The sequence below is a fragment of the Hippoglossus hippoglossus genome, chromosome 15, assembly GCF_009819705.1.
Source record: "Hippoglossus hippoglossus isolate fHipHip1 chromosome 15, fHipHip1.pri, whole genome shotgun sequence".
Lineage (NCBI taxonomy): Eukaryota > Metazoa > Chordata > Actinopteri > Pleuronectiformes > Pleuronectidae > Hippoglossus > Hippoglossus hippoglossus.
The window spans coordinates 25,007,463-25,026,046 of NC_047165.1; the positions used below are offsets into that span (position 1 = coordinate 25,007,463).

At 40.7% G+C, this 18,584-nt stretch overlaps 1 protein-coding gene across 3 annotated transcripts in view; it reads right to left on the minus strand.

Moving 5' to 3' along the window:
- Positions 1-739: 739 nt before the first annotated feature.
- The window catches only part of si:dkey-191g9.5 (rap1 GTPase-GDP dissociation stimulator 1), a 30,318-nt gene continuing 12,473 nt past the window's right edge, over positions 740-18,584 (minus strand). For 2 of the 3 annotated variants that reach the window (XM_034609460.1, XM_034609458.1), the window contains 12 exons: positions 17,677-17,799; positions 16,904-17,029; positions 16,475-16,603; positions 15,835-15,981; positions 15,056-15,199; positions 14,650-14,781; positions 14,147-14,281; positions 8,579-8,704; positions 6,534-6,673; positions 6,268-6,394; positions 2,778-2,906; positions 740-2,497 (listed from right to left, as the gene is read on the minus strand). In XM_034609460.1, coding sequence (XP_034465351.1) covers positions 2,370-2,497; positions 2,778-2,906; positions 6,268-6,394; positions 6,534-6,673; positions 8,579-8,704; positions 14,147-14,281; positions 14,650-14,781; positions 15,056-15,199; positions 15,835-15,981; positions 16,475-16,603; positions 16,904-17,029; positions 17,677-17,799 — 1,586 coding nt within the window. In that variant the 3' untranslated portion in view covers positions 740-2,369. The remainder of the gene's footprint in view (positions 2,498-2,777; positions 2,907-6,267; positions 6,395-6,533; positions 6,674-8,578; positions 8,705-14,146; positions 14,282-14,649; positions 14,782-15,055; positions 15,200-15,834; positions 15,982-16,474; positions 16,604-16,903; positions 17,030-17,676; positions 17,800-18,584) is intronic. The other variant, XM_034609461.1, reaches the window with a different exon arrangement.

Here is an 18,584-nt window from a genome sequence, read left to right on the forward strand (position 1 = left end):
GTAGTAGCAGTGAATATTATATAGCCTCTAACCTGATCAAAGAAATGTACAAATCAAAATAAAACCCATGGAAATATATACCAATTTGAGTGTATCCATTCATTGTAATGTATTCAAACATAATATATTCCTACATTCTGGTGTGATAAAACCTTTAATTGGTATTCTTGTCATGCACAAATACTGCATGTAAATATTATTCCCATAATCAACATAATTACATCCAGCATACTGGATTTTCCTATCTGACTTCTCACTTAATAATACTCAAGGCCTGAGAGGGCAGATAACTTAGGACTTTTCATGTCATGATGTTTACAGAAACATGATTCAAGCATTCATATAGACATCCTCAACCTATGTACAGTACAAGTTGTACTGGATGAGCTCAGGACCCTTTGAGATAGAAAACATCCATTTAAATTGACATATTTGACTGACGCTTTTATCTAAAGAGAATTAAAACTTGGAGACAACACTAAAGCTTCGCTATAGAAGAAGAGTTTGAAATAAGTAATAAATCTGTTCAATAAGACAAAGTGTTGGATATCCAATTTACCAAAAAGGTTCAAGGACTACAGCAGAACATACTATGTAGATTTATTGCTTGTTAATGAGTTTTGTTTGACTCTATTCCTCAGGATGTCAGAAGTGATTTACCTTCTGGACTGTGTGTTTTAAAGTGCTTCGATGATATTCGGTGAGTTGATAATGTGTATATTAGATTCTGGTATTGCAAGTCTTTGGTAATCTTGATCAGCCTGGCCTGTCAAAATTGCCTCTTGTTAAAGCAAGCCCACGGCACTGTGCGAGCACTTTTATACAAACAAGTTTATCCAGTGATTTTATTGGTAAGTCGAGTCAATGAAATAAAAATTACAAAGTCTAAATATGTTAAGTCAAACAATATTGTTGGACTTGTTCATTCCAGTATTGCAACTTTAAAGTTCCTTATGTGATGAAAAACCAAAGACCCGCCATCACAATATTTCAACTCCATTCACTGCAATAGGCCATGAGATGTAGATGAAAGCTTTGAATGAACAGTATAAATGCGGAAAACCCCCCCACATTTTTAGTAAGTAAATTACTGAATCCTGTAAGAGATATTTTTTGTGATATACTTCAGCCAAGTGGCAACCCACCATGACACAGCCATTGGTTTGTGAACTACTGTTTTGAAGCCATGAGTTTGGCATTTTCCCCAACAAATCTTTGTTTTTTGAAACTATATGTAACCATATTTAGAGGAACAGGGGGTGGAGCCTGATTGAGAGCTGAAGACACTGCACCAATCTACAACCTGCACCCATTGGACTGCACTTTCTGTCTGACCTTGTACTCGCTGTATACACGCTTTATCATCTATTTCATTCTAAATAGAACAGTTTAAAAAATGAATATCATGTTGTATTGGAGAGGACTTGAAACAAGAAATTAAGATCATAAACCTCTTAGGTTTACTGACGTTAAATATCAAGTGGGAAGTGACTTATTTTAGCAACCAGTGGAGTCGCCCTCTGCTGGTAATGCAAGAGAATACACATTTCAGGTACTTCCCATTGGGATCACTCTGCAAACCCCGAGTCTTCATCCACAGTATAGTCTATGAGCTATACCTTTACTATACCACAATTCAAAATTTGATAAATGCTTTGAAGTTTTAAACCATTGCAAACTTCTATGAATGCCATAGTTATTATTATATTATTATTATTATAAGTATTATTGACCTATAGCAGCAAAGCCCAAGCAGGTGATGTCAGTCCATCCAGTCCCATCCCTCCACCACATTGGTTCAAATCAAGGTATCATGACAACTGCAGGCCAAATTACTAGAATTTTTTTTGTTTGCTTTTTTGACCTTCCTGTTGAGAACCATCATCATTTCCCGTTTATCATCATCTTTTAGTTATATGACAAGAAAAACTTTCTACTAATAGCCTGCAAAATGTGAATCTCTGTAGATTACATGACCTTTTGTCTGCTGCCACCACCAATGCAACATTGACTGTACATTGGTATACAGGAAATGGTAATGATGAGGAACAGGTTACTGTGAAATTCACAGAGTACATTTATGCTCCTGATTGAATTAACAACTTTGGTATTAATGACCTCATTGAGCCTGCGTTTGTTTAGAGTTTAAGAACTGGAAATGTATCTGTATGTTGTTTATTCCTCCTGTGAACAGGGCAGCCTCAGAGGGCTACTAGTGAGGACACGTGATTACCAGAAAGCCAAAGCCATAGCCAAATTAATAGTTAGCAAAACTTCTGCAAAAAGCTCAGTTGAATTACAGTATGTCATTGAATAACAGGATAAATCCATACAACAGATGAGATCCTTTGTTGCTGTAATGTGCTGGTTTAGCTGGTGTCACTGAGAATGGCCACTAGGGAACTGGCTTGTGAGGCAAGTTTACTGCTGCTATGATTTGTCAGTTTAGATAGGCTTTCCTTCATATTCACAGAGTTCAACTCCTCCTTCATCACACCTAGAGCAGACAAAGATTGAAAGAAGAAGAAAGACAAGCGTGAGATGGGTTGACCGGACAGAGGAAAAATATGCAGTTAAACTCTGTTTAAGCCCATAATACTATCTGAACCATTGTGTTAGTAATAATCTAAGAGTTGAGAAAATGTTCAGATGTTCCAGTTGTTTTAGGCTGTGATCTTATTCCAGTGGCTTTCTCATTTACAGTTTTTCTAAAACATCTTGACAGTTGCAGTGCAAAAGGATTTATGTGAATGTGTGTTATAAAATCAAACACATACTGGAGTTAGCCAGGCTGCAGATGAGACCTAAAGCACTGAACTTGACTTCGACCGCCCCTTCAGGATCCTCCAACATCTTCTTAAGCAGGGGCAACAGCTCTGCCTCCCATAATGGATCCTTCATAGACTCTGCAGTAATCAAATAAACCCATACACACACACACACACACACACACACACACACAACTGAGTTATTATAACCTCCACCGGGGGGGGGGGTTGGGGTTTCAACCATTTTGTTGGTTGGTTGCTTTGATTGTCAGCAGGAAACATAAAAACTACTGAATTGATTTTCCAAAAAAATAGAAGGATGGGACATGGGCCAAGAAAAAATCTATACAATTTTGGCCCAGATCTAGACAAAGGGGTGGATCCAGGCATTTTTCCTCACTTTCTTTAACACAGTCTTAGCATCTTTTTTTTGTTGTTGACATTTTCACAGATTTCCCAGGATATATTGATGAAAAATCAGGCATGTTTAGGGGACCAATATCTTTGAATGTGTGCAATTTGGTGTGGCTTGATTGGATGTAAGGGGACTGTTGGGCTTTAGGGGAGATATGTTTTGGAGGCTGTCTTTGGAAGCATTAAACAAAAAGGTGGGTCTGTTAGCCTCCCATCAATAACTTGAATTGGTTTGTGAGGGATCTGGAAAGCATCCCCCTCACTGAGATGGAAAACATACTCACATACACATTGACTGTAAAGTCTGACAACACTGACTAAGACAATAAATATTTTTTTGTTATATTGTGCTTTTATTTTGTAACCCCTACTCACCACTCTCTCTTTGAGGTCTACTTCAGACAGGGTTTTTTTCATGGGGCACACACATGAGCAGATGCTAATTACCTTGTTAGGTTAATCAAGGTAAAGAGGTGGGAGTAGTTGGGACTTTTTTGCATTTCTTCAGTTAATTACGCATTTTCTTTCATGTGTATCTGTCAGTGGTCATTTACAATGTGTATAAAGAACAGGGAGTAATGTTAGACTAAATATATGTTTTAAAGTCATATGGGACTGTCACTATGTGGGGCAGGGCTGAGGCAATGATAGAAAAAGCCAGGGGAGAGGTCGGTGAGAGAGAGAGAAGGAGGCAGTCAGGTTGAACGTCTGCTCTTCTCTGCTCTACTGCTAAGTAAGTCTCCTGCACGTATGTGAGCTCTTTGTTGTCCAGCAGTCTATTGTCCTTGTGGAGAGACATGTGGGTGTTTATTGTATGCTTTTATTCATATTAGTTCAATTCAGAGCTCTGGAATCAAAGATCCTGGCTTGTCTGATGCTCCTCATTTTTACCACCATTCTTAACACCTCAAGGCCGCTTGCTTCATCCTGTTGTAGAGTTTAACCACCATCAAAACCCTACATGGTTGAAAAATAACAATAATAAGGAATAATAATGCAACACACCTTAACAGTTCCAAAACCTGCATTCTCCAAAATGACCACCAACACCTCTTTTAACACAGTTTCACTTAAAGGGGACATAGCATGCAAATTCCACTTTGTTAGTGCTTCTACAGGTTAATGTGGGTATCTGGCATGTCTACCAACCCAAAAACTCTGGGAAAAAAACACTTGCGCGTTTTGTTATAGTTCCTCTAAGTCAGAAACATCATGCTTGAGCGACTCGATTGCGCTTCCTGGGTTTTGTGTCGTAACAAGGAACTGGAAGTCTCCCTACATGGTCTTGGCCCCCCTCCCGTCCCCCCACACTCGCTACGCCGGGTTTACACCGGAGGCAGCGAGGCTGCGAGGCAGCGCAGCGCCATTCCCAAGCGCGCAGCCGGGCTGTTCACACGGGACGAGCATTTCTCCGCTGGTCAGCCCGCGATTCACTCACATGTGGCATTTGTCTGGATCGTTGGGACTGGGAGGCTGCAGCAGCTGCTCGGGCGCGACTGCTCGCTCTCCCGTGCGTGAGCTGGAATTTGTGTCAGCGCCACACAGCCAGCAGTGTGGAAGACTTCCGCAGTGTTCAGCACTACTGTAACCCCCGAACCCCGACATTCAACGGGTACAACAACAAGCGGAGAAAGCAGAATCGCGGGCTGACCTTATATATACAGTCTATGGGGCTGACCAGCGGAGAAATGCTCGTCCCGTGTGAACAGCCAGGCGGCTGCGTGCTTGAGAACGGCGCTGCGCTGCCTCGCAGCGGTCTTCCACACTGCCAGCTGTGTGGAAGACTTCCGCAGTGTTCAGCTCTACTGTACGCCGGGGTACAGTAGTTACGCCGGGGTACACCGGATGCGGAAGCGCCGCTGCGAGGCAGCGCAGCACTGGTCAGCCCCATAGACTGTATATATAAGGTCAGCCCGCGATTCTGCTTTCTCCGCTTGTTGTTGTTGTACCCGTTGAATGTCGGGGTTCGGGGGTAAATGATGGTCTTCATAGCCCCCCCCCCCCCCCACCCCTCTCTTTCTCTCTCTGTCTGTCTGCTTGTGTGCTTGTAGTGGATGGGCAGAGGGGGACATTTAATTATGTGATTGGGAAAATTAAAACTCCAGGACAACAGAAGGGGAATACAAAGTATGGGATGCATATTTGATAATTTATATCATATAAAATATGTAATTTATATCGTTTAAAATCAAGGGGGGAGAGGGGGGGGGGGGAGCTGGCTCATTAGCATTTAAAGGAACAGGCACTCAAAACAGGTCACTCTGTGGAGGGCTGTTTTAGACAGGGTAAAAAGGGTGCTGTTTTATATGATCCTTGTGGTATTTTGACCAAAGTATGTTACAGACATTTCATTAAGACCCCAAGGAACCATATCAACTTGTGGTAAAATGGGCATGCTATGTCCCCTTTAACATTAAAAACCTCATGATGGACGATTTATTGCAGGCCTGCAATAGCTTTAGCTAGATGCTGCAATAATTTTAGTTTCTATGCTCCTACCTGATACCTGAGGTCTACAAACCTGTCAGTTTATTTCAATATCCTAAAAGGTTCAGTGTATATAATTTAGTTCCATCTAGTGGTGAAGTTGCATGTTCCAGCTGAATACCCCTCACCTCCCCCTCCCCTTCCAAACATGAAAGAGACCCTGTGGTAGCCTTCAGTTGTCATAAACACTCAAAAGGTGTTTAGTTTGTCCAGTTTGTATGACTGGAAAAAACATGGCGGCCTCCGTAGCGAGGACTCGCTCCCGATGACATATTTAAATATAAAGGGACCATTCAAGGGTAAAGCATTCGTACAATTTAGATGAATACACAATGGTGAAAGCATCATTTCTGCCAATAGATAATAAAATAAATAAGAATAAATTGCGTATGTTACTTATTTTAAATATTAAATTTTGATTATTATTTTTTAAAAGTTTTTATTATTTCTGCATTTGTTTTTTGTTTTAAATACATTTGTATGCCTTAATATTATTTTAAAAATAAATGGCCTTATGTCTTAATGGTGCTTTGCCTTTCATATAAATACAGGGACATTGCAGCCATGTTTATGTGCATAGTTACTGAAATTGCTTTACCAAGGTCAATGGCAGATGCTATTGCCAGGGCAACCAGGGCCTCATTCTGCATGATGACATGCTCACTCGTTGCCATGGACGTAAGGTGCCGAACCCCATCTGCTTTGGCTACAGCAAGAACAACTTCCTGTCAGAGAGAGGAAATCAGCCAATTACAGAAAGTGAGTGTGTGTTGTATTTGTGCAAATACATATTCTGCCATCACATTTTCAAATCATGTTTTAATGAGTACAACATTGTGCTAACTTTCCGATTGCACGACTCACAGGACTGCGGCTGTGTCTGATGAGGGCAGCCAACAGGCGGCTGGCTTCTCCTCGGACTCCTGCATGATCTTTGGCTTCACACCATTCCATGACCCGAGCCAGCAGTACAGCATCTCTCCCCAGCACCAAGGCTGCCTCATCTGACACATGCAGCACAGCAGAGTAATGGAAAATACTTTTCAGAGAACCACAACAAAATGAGGAAATATCACCAAGATGCCTCTGAGTTGTTCAGGGCAAAAAAATTACAAAAATTAAGATCTAAAGTCAAATAAACAGCCCCCTGATGTTCCAATGCTATGTACATTACACTAAGAATATGAGAGAGGTGCATGAAGTTCACTTTATCCTTAATAAAACCTCCATTTCAGAAAGGAAACCAAGAACAAGGGTTTCTTTTTATTCAAAGTTACTGCTTTTAATCTGAAAAAACAGCCACATGACTGGCAGTCTGTATTGTTCAGATAGAAATGGCCAAAGGGGGTCAGCAGGTCATTAACTTTAGTTGCTCTGCCTCCCCTTTCTCAGAGAGAGAGAGGTGCCTCCCCTTCTGAAGATATCACAGATAAAGACCATAAAACCAACATTTCACTCTAAACTGAATACCAGCTCATTTCATTAAATGTCGGAAGCAATTTGAGAATAATATTCAAACTTTATGTTATTTGTTTCATATTGTTTTCTAATTGATTTCAGGATATTTGATAAGCTTCCTGTAGAATTGAAACACTTGATGAATGAAAGCTCGATTGAGAATTTAAAGGTTTTAGATATTCATCCCACATGCAACTATACATTTACCATATAAATACACTACAGCTATGTTATTATATTTCATTTATCATATAGCTGCATGCATTTATTAATGATAGTTAGTAATCTTTGCCTATGTTATCATAGTTTATTACACTGAGGTGGAATTCAATTTTAATCAAATTCACAGTCTGCCTTATGCTTTATGTTGATTGGTCATGTTGGAGATAGAATATGCAACCTTTGCCTTTAAACATTAGGTTACACAATCAAACAATACCAAATCATTATTTCATTACTATTTCACTTTCACTTTTTACTTAACTTTTTACTCTTCTTTCTCCTATATTTAATATAACGTATTTTCTTCAAAGTTTATCCTCTGTCAAGTTTTTGGGTTGAATTACTTTCTATTATGTGCATTTAAGTTACTTCCTTGCGCAATATTACATTTTCTTTAAGCCAAATCAATAGGCAGCTGACTACAGAATACTGCATTAATTGCTCTTTTTGTGTATCTTTTGAAATGACATCATTACCACTGTTTAAATATGCCTGCAGAAGAGGCCTCACAGCTGAGACCACTGGCAGAACTCCCTGCTGAACAAATGATATAATCTGTTGGTAAACCATCTGTTCCCAACATGATGTTCGCAGCCACGGTCTGAGTTCCAACTAAGAGGGTCCATAGCACTGCCGCACTTTATAAAATATGTTTCCGTTTTAACATATTATCTTCCACCATCACCCAAATTACCACCTTTCAATTCCATTGCTATAAATCCAGATGGTTCATTTATTCCATTTTGCATATTCTCTGAATTAACATCCTTGTAAATGTTCCCTTCCTCTAAGACATTAGTCAATAAGTCTCATATTTTTATATTTGTTGCTGCATTGTGTGTTCTTTAGGAGTAGAGGAATGAGATACATTGAATTGAGAATTAATGACTTAATGATTTCAGACTGATTATTAATTAAATTCCATAGATTTGTTGGTTCCCCTTTTCCATAATGAGTGCAAACAGTACACAGCGATGTGTCATCTCATAATGACACTTGTTTTTGTTTTTATAATTATCTCAGTATTTGTATGTCGTGATATTATAACCTGCTTTTTATTTTATTATGTTTATTTAATTGTGGAAATGTGCCTTTCAGACAGTGCTCAAGTTGACATTTTGGCCAAAGTGTTAAAACTAAGGGGGGCAGGGTCAAGGTCTGTCTTAGATTCTACTATGATGTACTGAATGCCATGAGTTTCATACGTACTTTTAAACAGTTAAACTCACCTTGTCCATCCACCATCATGCGTAGTGTACCCAGCAGTTTGAACTGAACAGGTGGCATGTCTGAGCGTAGCAGGGTCTTTATCCTCTCAGTCACCCCATCCTCAAGCATTCGCACTTTGTTAGTGGCTGAAAGACACAGATGATATACTGACCCACTTATTTCCAGTGTTGAGTGTGTTTGCATGTATGGCTTGTATAGTTTATAAGGCCAAAACACAATTTAGGTCATTTTAAATATAATTTCACTGTGAGAATTAATTAACACTATTTTAACCTCTTCATTACTCGGTTAATTTCTCAGACCCAAGCTCAAATATGATGCAACTGAAATTAATAGTGTATACCTTTGCAACCACAGAGTTCAAGTGAATAATGTTGGTATTAATCACAGGGATCCTCAGCCAAATGTTATTCACCTTATATATGCTCCATTAGGAACCATTATCAGCACAAACTCTTTAAATTCTCAATGTTATGCAGACGACATCCAGTTATAGCTTTCAATAAAACCTGAACAATGTAATCAATTAACTAAACTCCAAGCATGTCTTAAGGACATAAAAACCTGGATAAACCGCAATTTTCTCTTATTAAACTCAGATAAAACAGAGGTTCTAATACTTGGCCCTAAACACCTTAGAGATACATTATCTAATGATATAGCTGCGCTAGACGACATTGCCCTTGCTTCCAATGAAACAGTCAGGAACTTGGGAGTGATCTTTGATCCTCGATTTGTCCTTTGATTCTCATTTAAAACAAATTTCTAGGACCGCCTTCTTTCACTAACGTAACATCTCAAAAATCAGACATGTCCTTTCTCAAAAAGATGCAGAAAAACTAATCCACGCCTTTGTAACATCCAGACTTGATTATTATAATTCCTTATTATCAGGCTCCAGCAGTAAGTCGTTAAAGACTCTGCAGCTTGTCCAAAATGCTGCAGCACGTGTCCTGACAAGAACCAGGAAAAGAGAGCACATTTCTCCTGTATTAGCTTCGCTACACTGGCTTCCGGTTAAATCTAGAATATAATTTAAAATTCTCCTCCTCACCTTCAAGGGCCTTAATAATATGGCACCATTATACCTCAAAGAGCTGATAGTACCTTATCAACCCACTAGAGCACTGCGCTCCCAGAATTCAGGCTTACTTGTCGTCCCTAAAGTCTTTAAAAGTAGAGGAGGAGCCAGAGCTTTCAGCTATCAAGCTCCTCTCCTGTGGAATCATCTCCCACTTTCAGTTCGGGAGGCAGACACCATCTGTACGTTTAAGAGTAGGCTTAAGACCTTCCTTTTTGATAAAGCTTATAGTATAGGGTTAGGGGTTAGGGTTAGACTATGATTACAAGTCTGCTTGATATACAATATGCCTACTCACAGGGACGTGCACAGACATGTTGGGGGGCAGAGCCTCAAGTGAGAAAAAGGGCACTTCTCATAATTGTTTATAAAAAAAAAATGCGTTAATAATATTACCCTTAATACCCTCACACAATTGTTAAATACTCAAGAGTAGTAGAATGAATAGTGTAATGGAAAATTTTACCATTATACCACACTAAATATTATCTCTGCTTATGCATACTATTTCTGCTTGTGAAACTGTTAAGATGACATTAGAGCCACAAATCTGACGAGGTTTGTCTCCCACCACCAAGAGCTCGAAGACCTGTGTCTGGGTCTTGGCTAGGAGGCCTTCAGCATGTGTTTGTGTCTTATCTCCTGGGATGTTACTATTCACTCAGTTCACATACAGTAGGTCTCACACACAGATTTCTCACAACACATTGACACACACACACACACACACACACACACACACACACACACACACACACACACACACACAGTTCTATTGCATCTGCATAAAAAGCATACGCCTGCAACGGTAACTTTGTCATTCACTCTGCAGAATGCTCATCGCACACTGTATGACTGTCTGACCTTCCTTGCAAGGAATAAAGTATACTTAAAAGTAGTGGTGCACCGATGTATCGGCCGTATATCGGTAGCGGCCGATATTCGCCTCGTTTACTGCCATCGGCGTATCGGTAATAAACTTGACTTTCACTGATAACATTGGCCGATGTTCATTGGTATGTTTTCTGCAGCCTGCCAATCTGGCATCCAGATTATGGTACACTGACGCCGGGTTTAAACCGGGCGCTGAAGCGCCGCGCCGCGCAGCGCCAAGGAAAGCCAGGCGCCTCCCATCCCCCCCCCCCTGTTAAACCTTTGTGCGGTTCACATGGGCTGCGATGCGCCGCGCTGCGCCAGCGCCCTTCACCGATGGTTTCGGCGTGCGAGCGAGCGTATCGCGCCAGGAAACAGACTGAAAAATGATTTTAAACGATATAAATGACATATTTTATATGATATAAATGATCAAATATGCATCCCATACTTTGTATTCCCCTTCTGTTGTCCTGGAGTTTTAATTTTCCCAATTTTCCCAATCACATAATTAAATGTCCCCCTCTGCCCATCCACTACAGCCACACAAGCAGTCATATAGATAAAAAGAGAGAGGGGGGGGGGGGGGGGGGGGGGGGTGCGCTAAAGGCTTGCTTGGAGAATACGTCATTTACCCCCGACACCCGACATTGAACGGGTTACATACAACAACAAGCGGAGAATCGCGGGCTGACCGGCGCGGAGTCAGCCCGCTAGGGTAGCACTGCATCTTGACTTGAATTTATATGGCATTCCCTAAGGGTTTATGCTAGTGTTTTGTAAGGCTGCATTGCAAGCATCTGTTTACAGTTGAGATGATGTCTTGAGTAGGCCTGGTGATACTGTTAAATGTTTGGCTGAATAGGTGTCTATGTCCATCCATGGCATCTAAAGTTACACTTGTCACTTTTTCTGTTTTTCATATTATTCAAGTAATAAACAAATATCGGTATCGGTATCGGCTAGATTGTTGTTTTAAATATCGGTATCGGTATCGGCCAAGAATTTCCATATCGTTGCATCCCTACTTAAAAGACTGTGATTCTCTAGCCTCTTTATTTCAGAAGTCTCACCAGGTCAAATTTCCATCACAATAGTTATTAGATAAGGAGCCTACAATCAAAATTATGTTTTGTCGTGTAATCGTCAATTTTGAGAATTTGGTCTATTTTGCTTCCATCTCTTCTTTAACTCTAATGGAAAGAAAACTTCCAAAAATATACATTAAGATGGTGTTTGTTTTACTTCCCTCTGTCTCTTTGCTAGCAAGACACAAGTTAACGATATTTGCTTTTGTCTTCAGGCTAATTAGCTGTAAACTGGAGGTACTGGTAACTTAGTCCTTTGATTATCACACAAGCAAAGAAAAAAAACCACAACTTGAACAGGAGCTGGGAGTTGGGAGGTGCTGCCTGTCTGACATGAATGTGATGACTGTGTGCTCACTTGTGCACCTTCACTAGCCTCACGATTCGATTATGATTCAGCAGTCAACGATTCGAATGTACAACAATGCATCTCGATGCATTTCAATATATCACATCCACAATTTCCTATATTACTGCACATGGCTGCTGTTAATATCAGTTAATAAAATCAGTCGGACAAATAGAAACTCCCTTATTATTTAGAAAGTGCTTTAAAAAGTATTATAGACTGTTACTGTTATTACAAGTTTGTTGTAATTTACTAAATATGGTTTTCAATTCAAAAATCAGACTACAACAGTAAGTCTATGAGAGTGGTCAGTGCTCTCCACACGGATTTGACATTTATTCAGTTTAGACTTGTGTGCTGCACCTCAAGCTTAAAAAGACAAACTCTGATTACAGCCTTGATACTGTATCAAGCTGGCCCCACCTGGCCCCGCCTGGCCCCGCCTGGCCCCGCCTGGCCCCCCTTAGCAGCTCCACTGCACTGAGGAGCATTACTCAGCTGGTCACAAGAGACTCTGCTCCTCTGACGTTTTCTAATCATCAAACTTAGACCTGATCTTTATAAAAAACCTGCTGAATTCATATTTATGTTCCTGGATAAACGGGACAACGCTTCTTTTGCAACAAAGAAGTTAAAACACGCTAATGGGACATAGCTAAAAACAACATGAATCGATTATGTTCTGTCTCTGCATTGATGCAGAGTCGTCGACGTCGCAATGCATCTAAGAAATTATCAAGAAATGTCCAAAGCTCTAGTGCTCACCACTGTGCAGGAGACGTGGAGGGACGGAGGGTAGAGACTATTCTGATCTCCCGACCTGATATTTTGATCATTTATTCAATCAATATATTTGTTTGACAGGGAAGCTGTACACAAACAGAAGTATAAAATTCATTTATAAAAAATTATCAGAAAAAGTGCACTTTCTCTAAAGGAAGAAAAAGGGCAGGGGCTCAAGCCCCCTTTCATGTCTATGTGTGCAAGTGCAAGCCTACTCACATATTCTACCATTACTGGCAATAACTCCTCCATTAAAATTTTCATTGCTGCTCCCTTCATTTCTATCAAACATTTTTTTATGTATAAATACTTGAAGGGATAGTTCACCAAAAAATTTAAATTCAGGTAAATAGCGTTGCATTCCAAATCCAATACAATTGAAGTAACTGGGGATCAATTCTTCAAACGTAAAAAAAACCCATAAAATGTCTCCATACTGCTCCTGTGGTGTCATCCAAGTGTCTGTAAGCCCTACATTCAAATTTGACTCGAAATGGCGTCATTTACTAATTTATTTATAAGGTGTTTTGTGGACTCACCACTCCATCGGCATAGTGGTGAGTAGATAATGAGTGAATTTTCATTGTTGGTGACCTATACATTCACAACATTAACACACATTTCCATCATGTTAAAAACTGTTTCTTCTAATAAATGTTGTAAATATTGTAATTTTGTTGATGTTCTCAGTTACACTTGACATCTATTGCACTTCTGTCCGTCCTGGGAGAGGGATCCCTCACATGTGGCTCTCTCTGAGGTTTCTACGTTCTTTTCCCTGTTAAAAGGGTTTTTTTGGTAGTTTTTCCTTGATCTTGTTGAGGGTTAAGGACAGAGGATGACGCACTTTGTTAAGCCCTATGAGACAAATTGTGATTTGTGAATGTGGGCTATGCAAATAAAATGTGATTGAGTAATTGATTGATCTATAAAAAGGGTAAGAGTAATGAGATTTCTTCAGAGGTGAAAGCATCAGCATACACTTTACTGGGTCAGAGTAAATGCCTACCCAATTTCACAATCTTAGAGTGACTATCTCCTATGTAATCATGCAGTTATTAGTAATTGGGTTTGGTGTATTTGAAAATGTTTGTTATGTGCATGTGCATGTGCAACATATCTATGTTGCTTTACGCTTAACATGCTCTTATATTATAAGTAGGTAAGAAGATACTGTGCTGCACCTAGTACCAGGGGGACTCAGGTGTAGCCTCAAGCAAGTTGAAGTGATTTTGAAGATGACAGCATGTGTATGTTGTGTTCATATTGACTTTGTCCTTTAAAAGATAGGTCACAGTGTTTAAGTAAGTACGTTAGTAGTAGTAGTAGTAGTAGTAGATAGTATAATTTAGTTCCTGGAACCAAATCTCTACTGTTTTACTTTAATCCGTACCAGGAATAGCCAGGTTCCTGAGCGCACTCAGTCCAGCATGCTGAACAGACACATCTCCCTCGTCAACATGTTGCTCCAACAAGGTCAGGATGTGAGGAACCACCCCAAGGTCCAGCATCTTCACACAGTTACTGTCTGACAGAAACACAACAGGCAAAAAGACAATCAGTTCTTTGCTTTAGTTGTCAGTCCAAGGCATGTGTGTTCATGTTAAACAGAAAAAATTCTCAGAGCAATTCCTGGAGGGGACACCAAAGGGGTCCATCAGCATCAACTTTGACACAATCCAGTAACCCCCTCTACTGTCTCCCCCAACCATCTACCGCTCCCGCCCTCCCTCACATCCATCCCTCAAACCCTACCCTCCTCTCACTTTCCCTCCCTCCCATCCCCTCCTCAACCTTTATACAGTTTTGCTTCTGACTGTATTTAGGGGCCATTTTTACTGGGTCCCGCCACACACATAGACTGTAGAGGCGACACCTTGCTGAGAAATATCTTACCGTTCCTGGCGAAGTTGGCGATGGCCAAGGCCCCAGACAGCTGCAGCTGAGTGTTGGAGCTCTGGAGCCAGGACAGAACATCCTGATATACCAGACCTGATCCCTCACCAAAGCACTTCTGCATAGACTCATCTAATCCACACACACACACAAGACAAAAAGAATAAGACTGTAGTCTTAGTCTAAACTCTAAATTGAATGTGCATTCAGACAGATTATAGAGATGCAGTTATAAAGGACAAGACAGGATAGCCAGTGTTATTTACAGTAAATTACATGTGCAGAATTTTTAGATTCCCTATATCACACATGCCATAGCTCATTCTGCAGATTTAGGTGGGGTCGGGTGCAGGACAATTTCTTTGGCTGTCTCTTTCATTCTTTTTCTGCTGTGTACATCACTCACCTCCTAAAAGCAGAGACACTATGAGGTTGGAGGCGATCTTGATGCTGCAGAGGTCATGGGGGTCAGAACCTCCTTGCAGGCACTGAATCATCTCTGATAGAGCCTCTGGTACTCCTGACTCTGCAAACTGCAGCTTAAGTGTATCTGTTGGTATATTACAACCAGGTAAGTTTTACTCCTGTCAATAAATGTTGTCTTCAAATAAATATACGACAAACTGAAAAAAAGAAGAACAAGAAAATCAGAAAACAAATGTTTTTACTTCTCTCAGACTGTTTGTAGAACATGATGGTACGTTATTATTACATTTTCCCAATTGGGGCAGCACATTTGTGCCGTGGTTAGCACGTGGTTAGCAAATCCAGGTCAGTCAGGTGCGTTTCTGTCTGGAATTTCCATGTGCTCCCTGTGTCTGCGTGGGTTTTCTCTGAGTACTCTGGCTTCCCCTTACAGTCCAAAAACATGCAGAATGGGATGAGGTTGATTGGAGACTCTATACTGATCATAGGAATGACAGTGAATTATTGTTTTTTCATTATGTTGGCCCAGCAATACACTGGTGACCTGTCCTGGGTGTGCCCTGCCTCTTGCTCAATGTCAGCTGGGGTTGGCTCCCACAACCCCCACCGCAACCCTTGCAGGATAAGTATATATAATGAATGGATGGATTGATGGGTTCCCAAATTGGTCCGTCATGAAATATCAAGTCATGCTTGATGAAACTAGATTTTCATCAGTAAGTCCCCCCTTTCCTTGCCTCCTCCCTTAAACACTCTTACCACTCTCGCCCAGTGCACCCAGTATTTCCAGGATGACATGTCGGCGTTCGGCATCAGGTGCCCGTTTCAACTGAAATGTTAGTACATCTGCCACGTCCAGCTCTGACAGGGCCTCCCTCGCGGAGTCTGCAACACAAGGGTCTGTAACTATAGACAATATTGGAGGTAACTAATGATCCTGACTACCATCTGACATCTACTGTTAGTTTAACACATAACATAATTTTGACACTTTTGAAAAAACAAAAATAAAACATTGTTGCAGTGTATGCTGTAACTTGAGCTCATAGACATTTTCCATTATGAATTGAGTTTGGGAAGTATTGAAGAATGAATTTGTCCATTTGTCTCCCCACTGATTTCTCTTGGCACTGTACACAAAGACAGGCATGGTGGGGCTGCTACAATAGTGAGTGATAGACAGTATGTGCCAGTACTTACTGTATCTTTGTACGTGTGAGCAATTTAGAGTCTGTGCTTAATGAGCCATGAAGGAAACTTGTGAGAGCAAATGTAGAACACTTAAACATAAGACAGATGACCAAGATGTTCAAGGGCATTGCGGTAGCTGTGAATGTGGCTCAAATTAGATCTAATTAATAATCAATGACTATAATAAATACAACTGCCAAATAATCACCCATGTCAGCCAGGTTACAAAGGGCCAGCAGGCAAACGTTAACCAGTGGGTCGTTGTCTGAATACTCCTTCATTATGGACACCAGTCTGGGTATTACGCCACTCTGGACTAACATGTCCTGTTGGTATGCTGGTGGGAGGATAGAGAGGGACAATGGAAGTGATCAAAGTGAGAGAAAAATCAGCTTTGAATTATTGTTCATGCTTTTGTTTCATTGCTTTGCTTGTTTACAGTAATTGTCATCAATGGTAATTGAATACAAATTAACACATTTAATTGAGTTGTAATAAAAATGATTTTGTATTTGAAAAACATAAACCATTAACATTTCACCTATTTACACCTGAAGACTGACTTCTCTGTGAGCATCAATAGAACAGACTCTGCCTCATCAGCACACTTCTCATCATCAGCAATTTGCCAACTCACAGTTGTCAAAGCAGATGCGTCCAATGGCTCTGCCAGTGTTCAGCAGCATCTCCTGGTTGTTGCTGTTCAGATGAGGAAGCAGTACCTTCACCAGGCCTGCCTCAATGCACGACTCCCTGACTGCAGCTACAACACACAAAAAGACAAGATTTTACCTCTTCAATTTCCTCTTCTATTTCTTTGATAGTAAATTAACTCTTTTACCACATGCAACTGTAATGTGCCATGGTACTACAGAACTTCACAATATCAGTCTGTGGAAATGTAATCAAAAATATTCTTCGTGTTGGTAAAGACAAAGTGATTCTGTGAATGTAGTTGCCATGATGGAGATCAGAACCTGCAACACAAATGATTTAGCTATCAAAATGATCTGGCAGGACAGATATTAATGCTGAAGAGGCAGTTTTGGCCCTCAGGCTGCCAGTTGGAGATTGTCCGAGGACATAAAAGAAGACATGTTCAATTGGTCCACAGACTTCCTGTTAAGATATGATGCCCGCCCATGACTGCATGGTGTAGTTTGCCTGGATTTTCTAATTTTATTGATATTGAACTTATTGGCGAGTCAAAATTGCACCAAATTAGACACTGCACCAAAATAATACACATGACAAGTGTGACACCGCTCAGATGAACAGTTCTCGAGATATGCATTCCACATACAGACAGACAGAGGTAAGAGGTTTCTGGAATTAGTAGATACATTTATGAATAACATGATCTGTGAATAAAATATTACAACTGATAAGTGTAGCAGTATCCTACTGTACCTTCACGGGCCATCTCTGCCACCACCAGAGCCACCTGGCAGCACAGGCTGCTTTTACTTTGTAAAGCCTGAGCCAATGTGGGTAGAATCCCACTATTCACAATCGCAACAGCAGAATCTTTCTCTGTGGACACACAAATCAATTTTTTAAGAAAAAAACTGTTTCAGGATATTCATCAGCATATAATAGACTACTGCCACCATGGTTTGGCATGTTTGGTATGTATGAGTGTGTATGGCAGGTTTGGCATGGGCATGGTTTCCCTCTGCAGGTTCCTGGCACGCCTGCAGCTGATTTCGACTAATCACCTGATGCAGTATAAGATCCCTGGTCTTTTTTCCCCTCATCGCTAGATTATATAGTTGGACTACGCCTTAGTATTGACCCAGTATTGGCTCTGATGAACTCTGTCTCAGCACTTTGCCACCTTGCTTACACTCTGCCTTTTTGCCTGCCTCAGGTTACTACCTGTCTGCCAGTTAGTTTGCCTGCCTGTCTGCCCTGCCTGAAATCCTGTCTGCCTGTTACCTGTTATTGAATTTTCGGAGACACGTTCTCCTCTCCTCTCTCTGGGGCGTAGTGCAGCTATCTGTCGTGTTTGGGGAAGTGCGAGAGCTTGGCGAAGGTCAAAGGCTTCACTCCATAGACACCACAGATATGAGACTGCGTAAGCAGGCGATACTGTCTCCAGAACTAGAAAATACATTTGATTGTTTAGGAACTAGCAGACCCATAGATTAAATGATCTGTAGGGGGTTTAAAGTGTGACTGCAGGAAAGCAGACTTCAGAATATGAGAGGACATCATGCACAGTTGTTGTATTGATGGATTCAGATTTTCTCCTTGCCAAGCTTCAATAAATATTTCAGCATAAGACATCAAAGGCTCCTGAACACTTTCGTCACTTA